Raw genomic sequence first — 14,811 nt, forward strand, 5'->3', positions numbered from 1 at the left:
TCACTTATGGTTTTGAATTAGGATGTACATCTGATCCTCCACCATGTACCCCTAAAAATTATAAATCCACATTAGAACATCCAGAAATTATTGATAACTACATAAAAACTGGTTTAAACAAAGGGCAGATTGCTGGTCCATTCCCAAACAAACCATTTCATAATTTTGTAGTTTCTCCACTTGGTCTTGTCCCTAAAGGCAATACTGGAAAATTTAGGGTGATTCATGACCTTTCTTTTCCGAAAAATCAGTCGGTTAACTCAAACATACCAAAAGAAAATTTAGCAGTCCAGTATAATTCCATAGATGAGGTAGTTGATCTGGTTAAAACTTTTGGTCGAGGTTGCTTAATGGCAAAGACTGACATTGAGGATGCTTCTCGCATTATCCCAATTCACCCGTCTGATTTACATTTGCTAGGTTTTACTTGGGAAGGTCAGTTTTATTATGATAAGTGTTTACCGATGGGTGCCAGCAGTAGTTGTCGAATTTTTGTCATTTAGTAAGGCTTTACAATGGGTCATGGTGAATGTTTTTCATGCTGCAGGTATGTCTCACATTTTAGATGATTTTTTCTTTGTTGGCCCCCCCAAATTCAATTAGTTGTTCACATGATCTTGCTAGTTTTTTATTCCTTTGCAAGTCAATTGGGGTACGTATTAAAATGGAGAAAACCCAAGCACCTACAACCAATATTGTCATATATGGAAATGAGGTAGATTCTGAAAAATTGGAATGCCGTCTTCCAGTGGATAAAATCCAAAAAAAAAATCCAGGAAAAACTACACTTATTTAGGAAGTGCAAAAAGATCACATTAAAAGACATGCAATCCATTATAGGGCTTTTAAATTTTGCATGCTCTGTGGTGGTTCCAGGGCGAACATTCCTTCCTCGATTGATAAACTTGACATGTGGCGTAAGTAATCCTAAATTTTAAATTAGATTGAATAAAGAAGCTAGGGCTAATTTGGAAACTTGGGCAATGTTCATTGATAATTATAATGGTAAATCAGTATTTTTGGACAATGCTTGGTTATTTTCAGACCATCTCAGTCTATATACAAATGAATCAGGTTCCCTTGGTTTTGCAGCTGTTTTGGGGTCACAGTGGTTTGTCAGTAAATGGCCTTCAGGGTTAGATGATTATCAAATTTGCATTAAAGAATTGTTTCCAATAGTTCTTGCACTGGAAGTGTGGTCATTTCATTTTCAAAATAAAATGGTGTTGTTCCTTTCAGACAATATGGCTGTTGTAGAGGTTATCAACAAGAAGTCTTGTAAGGAAAAATCCTTGATGAAATTGTTGCGCAGACTTGTTTAAGTGTTACTACGGTGCAATATTCATTTCCGTGCAAAGCACATTCCTGGGAAGTTGAATGTTACAGCTGACAGACTATCCCGTTTTCAATTTCAGGAAGCATTCCAGGAAGCACCATATTTACAACAACCAACAAAAATTCCAGAGGACCTTCTTTCCATTTAACAACTTCAGCACAAAGACTGCTACAAGCCTCATTGGCCCCGGCAACAAGAAAAGCATATCAACATTCATGGAAGCTTTTCCTTACCTGGGCTGATTCCATATCCTTACCTGTAAAATCCAATACACTCTGCAATTTTATAGGTCATTTATTTGATATTGGATATTCACCAAGCTCAATAACATCACATATTTCAGCTTTGACCTACATTCATAAAATTCATTATATGCCGGATCCAGAGTAGTGTTTCTTAGTGCAAAAATTGCTGAAAGGGTGTCACAAATTAGGCCCAAGTGTTGACTCACGTTTGCCAATAACTGGTGAAATTCTGATCAAGATGGTAAAGGCTTTGAGACACACAGTTCTTGATCATTCCAAAATGTTATTGTCAAAGGCTTTGTTTTTGCTCGCATTTCCGGGATTTTTCAGGTTAGGTGAATTGGTTATAACATCAAAACAAGGGCAGAATATATAATTCAAAGGTCAGATGTGCATTTTGAGGTAGCAAATAACAAATTAACACATGTACAATTGGTCCTACGTCATTTCAAAACCATTAGTTTAGGACAACCTACATTTATTACTTTAGAAACATCAGACAACATCCTTTCCTGTAATGCATTGTTCAAATATCTAAAACATTTCCGTCATTTGAGTGGACCTTTATTTCAGTTCTTAGATGGTTGTCCAGTGACATATTCTTTTGTTTCAAAGAAACTAAGTTAAGTCATCAAATATATTGGTTTAGATCCAAAACAATACAAAGGTCACAGTTTCAGAATTGGAGCTGCTACACATGCAGCGAAACAGGGTTCTTCAGAAAATGCTATTCAAAATATGGGTAGATGGAAGTCAGATGCTGTCAAGCGTTACAATCGTATAGGTTTATTTCCTGTTAAGAGTGATTGAGCATTCTTGACCTGATTGTTTTCATATGTAGTTGACTGTCAGGTATAGGTTTGATACCATCCTTAACCCATAGTAGGTCAGATCATGCCTGCTGCTACTTTCAACTGTCATTGGTCAGTTTAGGTCTGCTATCATCATCAACCCAAAGTAGGTCAGATCATGTCTGCTGCTACCCTTCAACCACAGTAGGTCAGATCATGTCTGCTTTCACGCTCAACCCATGGTAGGTCTGATTAGGTCAGGTACCACCCTCAACGCCCCATAGGTCAAATAAACCCCGTTTCTTTTATTTTGTAGTTTTATGCTTCCCCCTCCCCCTTTATTTTATGATTTTTTACACCAGTTTTCTGCAAGCAATAATCTTTATAGTTATTAATGCTATATAAATATTTTTATGTCTCTTTGTGTTGCTGGCCACCTTACAACTAAATTAAATAAAAACTAAAGTTGTATTTAAATTGTTACAGATCTCACAATTTGTATATATGTTTTCTTTTGATTTTCATCATGTCCCCTCTCTGTCCTTTGGGTGGCGGAATCCAATTGTCAGTGGATTTTGTGGCCAAATTTTGTATATGCCACCCAAATTTTAACATTGTTTTGATTTTTCATATGACAGGGAGATCCCCCTGCCATTGTTGTATATATGTTACCTGGTGATCTCCCATCTTCTAAATGTACATTCATCAATGATAATCATGTCTTGCTTAGACTTTAGGGAGATCCCGCTTTCATTGTGATATTAGGTGCTGAATAAGTCTCTGTACGTTTGTCTGGGATCTGCCTAGGAGTTAAGGTAGTTTATTTGTAATTAGTTGTTTATATTTTTTTGTGATAAGAATCGGACTAAGCGGCTTTAACGACGTTCGATCCTGATATTTAAAGTCTTAAACTTTTTTTGCCAAGTATATTTCTTGTTTCTACATAATAGCTTAATTAAAACTCAAATCAAAAAATGGGGGTCAATATGCTTCTTTTGGCGCCACAGTACATTTAATATGACCTTTTTGCACTGAAATTTGCGTCTTAATCAAAAATTATATTTTTTATCTTTTCCCTCCAAAATTTTTATCCAATTAAAGCATGAAAAAAATGAACTCTTAGTTTGTTTTAAAGAAGACACTTTAAAATTGTGACTAAGAAAAAATTTCAATTTGCTTCGCCTAATCAATTATTTGACCTTTCTGCACTAATAAAATGTGATTTTTCCGGCATTGAAAATTTAATAAGCAAGAAAATTATTTTAAAGTCTTAAACTTTTTCTGATTTTAAGTAAATAGGTCAAGGGTATCTTGAATATTTAGAAAAGAACATCAAAACTGGGGGTATATGATATAAATTTTCAGATATTACTAAAAAAAGTGTCAATTTTACGTTTAAATTGACAAAATTTTCCCCGGGTTTTCCATAGGCGTAGTCACAGGGGGGGGGGGGGCAGCGGGGGCACTACCCCCCCCCCCCCCCGCTACTTTCAGATCTGGGGGGGGGGGGGAAGAGTATGTCTGTGCCCCCTTACTTTTTAATGAAGAACAAAATCAGAGCTATTTTGAAATAATATTAAACCTCATGTTATGGAAATTTTGTTTAAGTTCAACAACTGAGTAAGTATTTGTCTTGAAGTAATAGTTGTATAATATAGTAATAAAATATAGTAATTAAATCGTCAAGACATCCCCCCCACTTTTTTCCCCAACATTACCTTTACTATAGGAAATAGTCATTGAAGGGATAGTTGCCCCCCCCCCCCCCCCACACACACACTTTTTGACCATAGTATAGTGATATCGAAGAATTGTGGGGAAAAAAATTGGAATTGAAAATAAAATTGGAATTAGACGTAACTTGCCTATGAAAAAGTTGGCCACTGGAAGAATTGTGGGAAAAAAATTGGAATTGAAAATAAAATTGGAATTGAAAGTAACTTGCCTATGAAAAAAGTTGGCCACTAGAAGAATTGGAATTGAAAATAAAATTGGAAGTAACTTGCCTATGAAAAAAAATTGGAATTGAAAATAAAATTGGAAGTAACTTGCCTATGAAAAAGTTGGTCACTACCCCCCCTCCCCCCCCTCCCCCCCACGAAATAGGATTTTCGAGTTTGGGGAACTTTCAATTGTTTTTTTTTTTTATTTTTTGCTTGTCAAAGAATTTCTAGAGTTGAGCCCCCCCCCCCATTTTTAAGTTTTTGACTACGCCTCTGTTTTCAGAATATATATACTATATTTGTCACACTTTATTGAAAGAATTCATAAGAAATAATTTAATAGATATTTCAGAACCAGCATAACACATTTCATTGCAAAAAACAGCTTTGTGTGCAACCAGCATGGAACAATAGGAATCCAAAATTAAAAGTACTGTTATAGTTCAAAAGGGGAAAAACATTTTCGTCTAAAAAACCTTCCGCCACAAAATATAGTCCAAAGCTTAATTCTACGTAAATGAAATTTAAGCGCGTTTTTTTTTCATTGAATATAGTTCAATTTGCATTGTGGAGTTCGGATTTAATGTTAGAACTTAAAAATGATGCAGAATTTTATAAATTATGGACATGACCAAAATCCACTTAAAAACTCAGGATCCAACGTCCTTAATTTGTTGTTTAGTTTTGATGTTTTTTTTTCGTTAATACAGTCTAAATTCTCCAATTATTTCAGTTTCTGGTATTTTGATGAATATATGTAGCTATTTTCCTGTGACGTCAAAGCATCTTTTTCCTGCATAAATTAGACCACGTCTGTTTTATGCAGCCTTAACAATACTGCGGCATTAAAAACACCGAAAATCAATCTGATCTGAAAAACGGGTCTCAAATTGACAGACATACATGAAATAAAGTGTAACATCACACCTAAAGCTTTAAATTCCAGAGTAATGTCACTCCTTATATTTGACCATCTCTTTAAATAAATACTTTTAAGAACGCTTGGAATATAAACCCAGCAAAAAACAAAAGAAACGCATATTGTTTTACTCATCAAAGAAATTTTGAAAAAGTATATGGGACAACTATCTTTTTTTATTATTGGATACCTGTGACCTAACTAGAGTACAACATAGGCTTTTAAACCCTAATTGTTGAACTATTTCCCTTGATTAATCATGTTTATGAAAATAGTGTTTTACATATTTTTTTGTAAATCGCGGGTCTATTTTCAATGAAATATTGGATTGAAATAAACACTCTTATTTAACTCGTATTTATGGTTTAATTGCAATGTTTGCAATGTTGATGCTGCAATGTCACGCCTAAACAAAGATGAACACAAAAAAAGCTCTAACAGTGATACTAACTGGAGCTACGCAACAGGAAGTTGCAACTGCTTTTGGAATACATCAATCGGCTTTCCAGCAGTTATATGCCCTTCTCCACCAGCTAGAAAAACGGGTGACAGACCAAGAACTAGCCGTCTACGGGTTTCTTCGTTACACATTCATTTTATATGTTCATCATATGCATTTTTACTTTAATTTCCTCTTAATTTAAATATATAAATATCATCTGTTTCGGAGACACGTCTTTCGTTTAGTCATGCTGAGATTATTTCTAAGGGCCATATTTTAGGTGAAATATATGGAGATATCAAACGGCATTCAAATTCTTAAGTCCATTAAATAATACAAAATTGGAGCAGAATAAACACAGACCTCCAAAAAATCAGAATCAGAGGTGGGACCAGGTGTCAAGGAAGAGTAAGCATTTATAAGACTATGGTTTCCGTCAAGATAAGCATCACCTGCTGACCGGGAAATAGCGGAAAAATCCAGCGTCAATCCAGTTTATAAATAATGGACTAACCCCAAGTATGAAGAACTTCAGTCAGCATTTGATTCAATAATAAATTTGCTGAGAAGGTCATTGTATCGAGCATAGAAGTTACGGAATGATGACTTTAAACAAGATTGCTGATATTTTTGTCTCATCAACTTGTTTGTCAATAATTTATCTCGTTCTAGCATTTTTTTTTATTCGTAGAGCATGCTCTTCCGTATCGATTAAACTGAATATATAAACTCCTTATGCAGGTGAAGAGGGTATATTGCTACATAGGTAATAAAAGTTAAAGATTGTAATGCTATTAAAATCATCACGTTTATCATCTTGGTTGTTAGATAACCATTTACGTCTTTTTTAAGTTAAATTTCCAAATATGAAACAGACGTGTCAGATTCTGTGGTATCTTTTATCTAGGGCTCATAATTACAAAGTATTGCTCATTATAGAAACTATTTCAAATATAAATTGTTTCAAGATTCTTATTAAAACATTATCCGTTTCAAAACAAAAAAAATATATAATGTACCCAGCATCGTTTTTCAAAAGTCTATGGATGAAGGAATAAGAGGGGGTTAGTCACTGAGCAATGGAAATGAGTGTCTGACCTATTCTGTAAACAGTACAGAAAAAGAAATACTGTAAGTGCAGGTCAGCTTAAATTACAACTTACTTTTTAACAGAAAACACTATTACTAGTAAAAGAGTTAGGGTTGCAACCCCTCTCAATAGCACACGTGTCTGCTTTTTAAAAACATTTTTTATCAAAGGTTCACATTTTAAATTCATAGTTACAAATCACTAGTTAATCCTATCTTTTACGGAAAAGGTATGCATCCTCGTTGGATCATTTCACTAAATCTCTATGTACATAATGAATGTAAATTTAATGATTTTAGCATATCGTAGTTGTGGTTATATGAATATGTATTACAGCTTAAAACTAGTTTAGTATGAACACGGATATTGTGAGTCACGGATATAGCGAAGTTATCTTGGATCCCCAACTATATAAATTTAAGCAATCCTTATACGGATAAAAAAAAATTATGCATATAGCGAAGTCACTTGACAGATCCCAGTGACTTCATTTTAACCAAGTTTTACTGTAAGTGGTATACGTATATTCTTTTTATTCTTTATGATCAAAACACTGGTCGCTTTCATTTAGCTGAGCACTGACTAAGGGGCTTACACCTACTCATTGAATACTGTTCGTTATATCCATATTTTTTATAGTCCAGTCTTAGGTTTAGACCCTGATTTAGTCCGGACTAAGCTTGCGTAGGCTTCTTTTAGAAACGGGCCACCGAAGTAATTTCTTTCTTTTGTAAAGATTTCTGTGTTCGTTTGGAAATCAAAATGCGATGAAATAATGACCTTGACATGTTTCTGTATTAAAAGATTACCATAGTAGTGTTGCTTCAGCAATCGAGGTTGGATATATAGCCCTAATTTGAAATTACATTTCAAATAAGTTTTTCGATTTTGGAAATTTAAGATTTGATTTGCAAAATTTAAATGCCGAAGACGATATGCTCTGGCAAAATGTTGTTTTATACTTCATGGTTTGATTAATGAAAAGCCTGAATGAAGCAATTTCAAAAGATAATATTAATAATTAATAATCACTCCAGTGTGAATTTTAATCAAAGATGTACTCATACAGAAATATTTATTGATTTTGTTTTATGAAAACGGTTCTTTTCTTACTCAAAGAGGCTTTTCATCAAGATGTAATATTTCTATAGTATTTTATAGAAATAATGATGTTTGTGGGATAAAGGATTTCCATCCCTAATAGGACCAGATTCCAAACCCTTTAGAATACACCAAGTATGAAATACTCTGATATTGAATTTAAGCATTTTATAGTAGGAAAGAATGGCCCTCGAGAAAGTTTCATTAATTTCATAAATTAAGCAGTGGTTAATGTACAAAGCTTTGATTGGAATCTTTGACGTTTTTTTTAAAAAATAAAATCAATAAATACAGTGGTGAAAAGATGCATTGAAATATAATTAATAGAATGACAATTCAAAACAAGGAGGATATGGAGATAACGAACAGTGTTCAATATCGAAGTCTATAAAACAATAATAAAAAAATAGGAGCAGAGCAAACACGGACCTCTGAAACATCAGAGGTGGGATCAGGTGCCATAGAGGAGTGAGCATCCCCTGCCCACCGGTCACATCCGCCGAGGGCTCCTTCTCATGATCGAGAAATAACGGGAAATCTGTCGTCATTTCAGTGTATAAATAATGGACTAACAATAAGTATGAAGATAGTCAGTCAGCATTTGACACAATGTCATGCATTGTTTCGACCAAAGAACTAACGAAATGATGACTTTAAACGAGACTGCTGATATTCTTGTTTCATCAACCTGCTTGTCTATAATTTGCAATTCTCTTTTACCGAAAAAAAATTTAAAATTTATTTTTTATGCATTAAAAATAAAATGAAATAACTCTAATCTAAATTCAAGGTCAAAATAAGGAAATATCCTGCACTTATATGTTATATTTAGATAAACTGTGTATGAGTTTATGTGTATGTGTATGAGTATGCATTTAAGCGAGTAGATGTCTGTGAGGAATAGTTTCAAACAGTTTTAAACATTATTGTGTACACTGGGCAATGTGTAAATTGAAAAGAAAAATGTAAACTATTTCATATCATTTACATGATTTTTTGCTTTACAAAAGTTATAAAGACAATATATCGCCTTATTCAGAGAGAAAAACTCTGTTAACGTCCAAACATCTTCCAGGTGGCGTGCCAAAGATAAAAGATAGGACCATTTGTCGCAAAAATAATGAAAAGGCGTTAGGTAAATGTAGGATTTTATCAATTTATTCAACTGATAATGAACTAAAGAGTCAAAAAATTTGATTTAAAAGTTACTTAACTGAGATTGAATCGCAATGGAGAAATACCACCATCGTACATACGAACGTAACTAATCGAATCAAGAAAAAATCATTGTATTCGGGGTTGCATAATTGAGTTCATTAATGTGTCATTAATATTTTATCGAGATTTCAATATAAAAGATAATATCCATAGAAGATTTCAGATTTTTCCGTGTCGTAATCGCTACCATGACACTGGAATCGATTTCAATGGACATTTATACAAGCAGAAAGGTTACAAACATGGTAAAGAAAAATATCCTATTTTTTAAGTATTCAGACATCGACTCTGTCTTCCGGGAAAAGTGTGACGGAAGGGGAAAAATAAACTGTAAGAAATTGACTTCTTGTATTGGTTTTACTTTGTGGATATAAAATAAAAAAAACAATAAGGAACAGTCTTATTAATAAAAAAAGTTTTGACTGATATATTATGCAAAACTTGAATATTTTTATAACACTCATATCAATACAGATAAAAAGCAGTCATCAGACAGATTAAGTGGCACTTGTCATTCAATACATTGTCCAAGAAGATACTGGCTACCGTATGAATACATGAATTAAGACATAAAATTCTACAACTCCCGAAGTGCGTTATTGTAGATTTCATCATGTATACCAACTCCATATGTCATATTTCAATGAAACTTGAACAAAATTACTGTATATTTTATTTCTTATATTTTTATTTTTTATTTTTATTTTAATTACAAAGAAAAAGTCCTCTATTTAGACTGTGTTATAGAAATGAAACACTACGTATGTATACGACGTTATATGACGTCACATTCAAGACTTTCTAATCGTTTCGCGCAGTTTGCTTTCCATACGCAAGAAAATACCGGTATGATTATGCGACTGACTGCATGTCTTTGAAAATTGATATTTAATTTAATTTGTTTTTTCATATAAGGAAAGGCACTGGCAAATGTAAATATTACAACTTAATGCCTTTTGAATGTTTTTTAAATACAAAACAGAGATGACGTGTCTACACATTATATTAGAGCTTACATTTTAGAATGAGTTTGCGCTATTTAAATGCAATAAACAAGCATGTAACAGTCTGTGATTAAATGCACTGTTACTTTTGTTCCATAAATAGTTGAAGGCTGATATTTGGTAAAATATAAAAGGAGTCTTTATTTTTTATGTACTATAAAGGTCAAGGTTTTATCAAAAGGTCAAATATTGTAACGTCATATACTGAATGTTTTAGTTATTTGCCATTGAAATTCTTTTAATTACCAAAATATCTTAAACCATTGGTTCAATTCTTTTTAAATTTTAACACCTTTTATTCTGTGACTCATTTATTCATTCTGTTTATTTTTTGTTAAAATAAACTGATTTACACATCTTCTCTTAAGAAAACTTAAAGTGACATAGAATATTTACATGCGTATTTATCCTGATGCTTTGTACGATTTTTATATAATATTTTATTCAAAGAAGAAGGTATGGTTTCCATACAAATTTTGCCCTGTGATTTTCTAAAAAATGAAACTGATGTAAAAGTTGAAAACTCATGTTATTTTTAAATAATTGAAATTCAATGCAGAAAAGTCATACCAATCATTTTTCTCACAGGTGTTTTTAAATGCTAATTATGACTTCATAAATATGACTTTGTGCATTTTCCCGTATTTTCTTAAAAAGTTGCAGAAGATACCAATTTTCATTAGAATTTTCTTTCAGATAACATTGTCCACAGGCATCGCCCACAAAGATCTTAAAATATGTGATGTGTTATTGAATTTCGCACAAAATATAAAAAAAATTAACGTGTGCGACGGCTGTGGACACTATTTTCTAAAGGAAAATCACCCTTGGATTGTGCCATTTTGAGGTTTTTTCTGTTGAAAATAGAGAACTGCTTCACATTAATGATGTCATATTTGCAGAATGGTAAACCTTCATGCCATATTTTTTCCTGATTTATCAGAGTCATTTATTTAACTAATATTTAAGCCAGTTTCAAAAGTTTTTGATGTCAATACATTTTAGGGCGCAAGAAAACTAAAACCAAACCTTCTTCTTTTCATGTTACAAAATAACTTACTGAGTTTAAGCAACAAAAGAGTTGTTTTGATAAACGGTTTTACACAAATTTGCAACAAATCCATTGATGATTTGGAAATAAGGCTCACTCACTCTGAAGTTGAATGTCTGATTTCACAAACTTCTTACGGAAGTTAGTAATATGCCATATTTCAAAAGGGGTTCTCCGTCGTTTCAAATTTAAGCCTGTTATACTCGTAATTTAATGCCTTTGAACGATAAGGCGGCGTTTTGTGTGCTAGCATTCTCGGTTTATACGGTCTCATCCGATAGAACGGTCTCATAGTCCCTTTGTTGGATCTGAACCCTCAAAATAAGGATTAACTCCTTACTCCGCCACTCTATAGCAAACAATTTAACTGTTGCGCCAAGCGGGATTTTAAAAACAAGGCATAAATAAATATGACTTTCCCGTGACTGGAGACGACCCTTGATTGGTAAATTCGCTGTTTCGGTTTAAAGTACTGTTGATCACTATATTTTCGCGACACCTTATTTTCGCGACTAAGCCATGTGGTATTTATAAGCGAAAAAAATTTTTCGCGAGTTGTGGTTTTTGTTTTATATAAATATTAGTAATACAAATATACGCGAGAATAAATTTTTGGCGAACAGACAGACTCGCGTAATTACGCGAAAATAAAGTTCTCGCGAATAAAAAGTGATTTACAGTACATTGCCATGACTTAAGACACTGTGATTTTACTTACCATGCAAGCTGAAATTTGAATACATTCGGTAGTATGAAAATAAATCGAAATCAGAATGCCAAGATAGCACTAGTCTACAAATAAGGACTATAAACGAATAAATTGAATTATTATTTCTCAAAGTATTAATTTCCTGACGCATTGAAGTTTTTATGGTCAAGATATCAAACTTTTATATGTTTGTCAACATTTATGGCAATTATTATAATATATCGATGTCTCTGACTCTCACTGAATGAAAGTGTACTCTCCTGTGTAGACTACAGTAAGAGTATGCTTCAACGATGCTATAGTAGTGAATACATGCATTCTTTGGAATACTCAGTTCAAAGTATTTTATGGTTTTTCAGAAATTTTCTCATTTTATGTATTCACCGAGTGTTCTCGATCCTTAATATTTTTTTTTATGACTTTCTCTGTTTTATACATGACGGATATTGAGATAGCGAACAGTATTTAATATCAAATCCATAAAATAATATAAAATAGGAACAGAGTAAACACGAACCTCCGAAACATCAGAGGTGGGATCAGATGCCATGGAGGAGTGAGCATCCCTTCCCGACCGGTCACATCCGCTGAGTGTGGGAAAATCCATAGTCATTTCAGTGTATGAATTATGGACTAACAATTAGTATAAAGAACGTCAGTTAACCTTTGACTCTATGATAAATTGTATTTTCTGATAAGAACATTGAATCGATCATAGAACTTATCAAATGATGACTTTAAATGAATCTGCTAAGATTCCTGTTTTATCAACTTGTTTGTCAATAACATAGAACTTACGAAATGATGACTTTAAATGAGATTATTGATATTCTTTTTTCATCACCTTGTTTGTCAATAATCTACCTCATTACATTAAAGATAAGATTCGCAGTCCGTATTAATTGTGTATTTTTAACATTTTCTTCTATATACTCACTACGTGTAGTGGTGATAGGCTCTGGGTTATTAAGCAGCTGTTTGACTGGAGGAGAGAATTCAGCTTCTGGTGATTTCTGAATTGTCTTCATGCTGTAGTCATCTTCGCCTGAACTTAAATGACGTTTTGAAATCATGCGAAATTGTCTTTGCCTGTCCTTTTTATGTTTTGTTAGGTCTGTTGAGAGATCTTCATATTCCATTTCTAACTGTCTCCTTCTGTTTTGAAGAACAAAGGAAATGACCTGGCGCATTTGATAAATTGTTGTATTTTTTAATTCAGTTTGTTTTTTCATTATCTTTTCTTTTATTTCATTGGGGATGTGCAGAAAATTTGTTAATTTATGATCTAGATGTTGATCAGAAGCAAGGCAGGTGACACACACAGGAATGTCACATTGATTACAGTACATTTTACATCGTTCTTTGTAATGAGATTCACAATCCGGGTAGAGTGGTGTGGATTTTTCTAGCTGAAATTTGACAACCTTGTGGTCCTTGAATTCATTTGATAAGATGTGTTCTCCCACACAGGCCTTACACAAATTGACAAAACAGGTATCACAGTGCATCTGTAGCACAGCAGTCTTACATAAATCACATCGCATCACTTCCAAGGCACTGGCACGGGGGTCCATAACTAGATGTAGTGCTTTTTGAAAGTATATAAATGCAACAATTATTCCTGGTGAATTTTAAATATTAAATCAGAGAATTTTTAAAGAATGAACTACACTGTAATAGGACAGTTTTATTGTATACTTCTAGTCAATCAGATTAGGAATAAAAGATACAGGACATGCCACTGAAAGAAAGAAGATCTCCGACTAAAGAATAGAATGTGTATAAATAAAAAAATAAATTTGAACAAACAATTAAATGATAAAGAAATATGTCTTTGAAGAGAAAATTAAACATATTAAGTTAAGAATGCATTTTTGAAATATATCCTTCCTGTTGCTCATAGGAAACAATAATGGCGAACCTACGTGATATATCTAAAAATAGTCTGTTGCTATGTATTAATATTGTATTTCATGACGGACTTTCTCTGTTTTGTACATGACGGATATTAAGATAGCGAACAGTATTCAATATCAAATCCATAAAACAATATGAAATACGAACAGAGCAGATACCACCTCTGAAATATCAGAGGTAGGATCAGGTGCCAGGGAGGTGTGACCGGTCACAACCACCGTGTGCTCTTTGTCAATATAGAGAAATAACAGGAAAATCTATAGTCATTTCAGTGTATAAATAATGGACTAACAATTGGTATGAAAATGTCAGTTAGAGTTTGACTCAATGATAAATTGTATTTTCTGACAAGGTCATTACATCGACCATAGAATTTACGAAATGATGACTTTGAACGAGTTTGCTAATAGTCTTTAAACAAAATGTGAGTCAATAATCGACCTCATTATACCCCCCGCTTGAAAAGCGGGAGGGTATATAGTAATCGTTAATTCCGTCCGTCCGTCCGTCTGTACGTCTGTCCGTCCGTCCGTCTGTTACGCTTTAGGGTACCTATCTCTTATCCGCAACTCCTCTTATACCACTGAGTGAAATTTAATGAAACTTTCACAGAATCTTTATAACATATTGCCATTGTGCACCTCCTATTTTACTTTTTGATCTGACACATATTTTGGGTTTCCCGGCCATGGCAAACCATGGACTTTGTCATCAGTTATAACCATATGGGAGGCGGGGGGTATCATTTAGTGAGCTCATTGTTCACAGTACCTCTAGTTACATTAAAGATAATGTAATGTAATGTTTCTGCCTGTATTTATTGTGTATTTTTAACTGTTTGTTCTATTTACTCACTACGTGTAGTGGTGACAGGCTCAGGTTTATCAAGCAGCTGTTTGACTGGAGGAGAGGATCCAGCTTCTGGTGATTTCTGTGTTGTCTTCATGCTGTAGTCATCTTCACCTGAACTTAAATGACGTTTTGAGATCATGCGAAATTTTCCTTGCCTGTCCTTTTTATGTTTCGTTCGGTCTGTAGGGAGATC

At 33.5% G+C, this 14,811-nt stretch overlaps 1 protein-coding gene across 1 annotated transcript; it reads right to left on the minus strand.

The window, feature by feature from the left end:
• Positions 1-4: 4 nt before the first annotated feature.
• Positions 5-13,423, minus strand: LOC134275903 (uncharacterized). The gene is made up of 3 exons (XM_062758181.1): positions 13,197-13,423; positions 12,787-13,004; positions 5-51 (listed from the first exon to the last, which is right to left on the minus strand). The coding sequence occupies exons 1-3, from the start codon at positions 13,421-13,423 to the stop codon at positions 5-7; spliced, it is 492 nt and encodes a 163-aa protein (XP_062614165.1).
• Between the last annotated feature and the right edge of the window lie 1,388 nt (positions 13,424-14,811).

This window comes from Saccostrea cucullata, unplaced genomic scaffold (assembly GCF_032062105.1).
Source record: "Saccostrea cucullata isolate Sc308-1 unplaced genomic scaffold, CSIRO_AGI_Scuc_v1 ctg7516, whole genome shotgun sequence".
NCBI classification, from domain to species: domain Eukaryota; kingdom Metazoa; phylum Mollusca; class Bivalvia; order Ostreida; family Ostreidae; genus Saccostrea; species Saccostrea cuccullata.

Coding starts and splice junctions, on each gene's coding strand:
- LOC134275903 (XM_062758181.1), bottom strand. CDS start 13,423: ATGGACCCCCGTGCCAGTGCCTTGGAAGTGATGCGATGTGATTTATGT. Junction 13,005..13,196: donor TACAAAGAACGATGTAAAAT/GTACTGTAATCA, acceptor TCTTCAAAACAG/AAGGAGACAGTTAGAAATGG. Junction 52..12,786: donor GCCTATCACCACTACACGTA/GTGAGTATATAG, acceptor TATAATTTTTAG/GGGTACATGGTGGAGGATCA.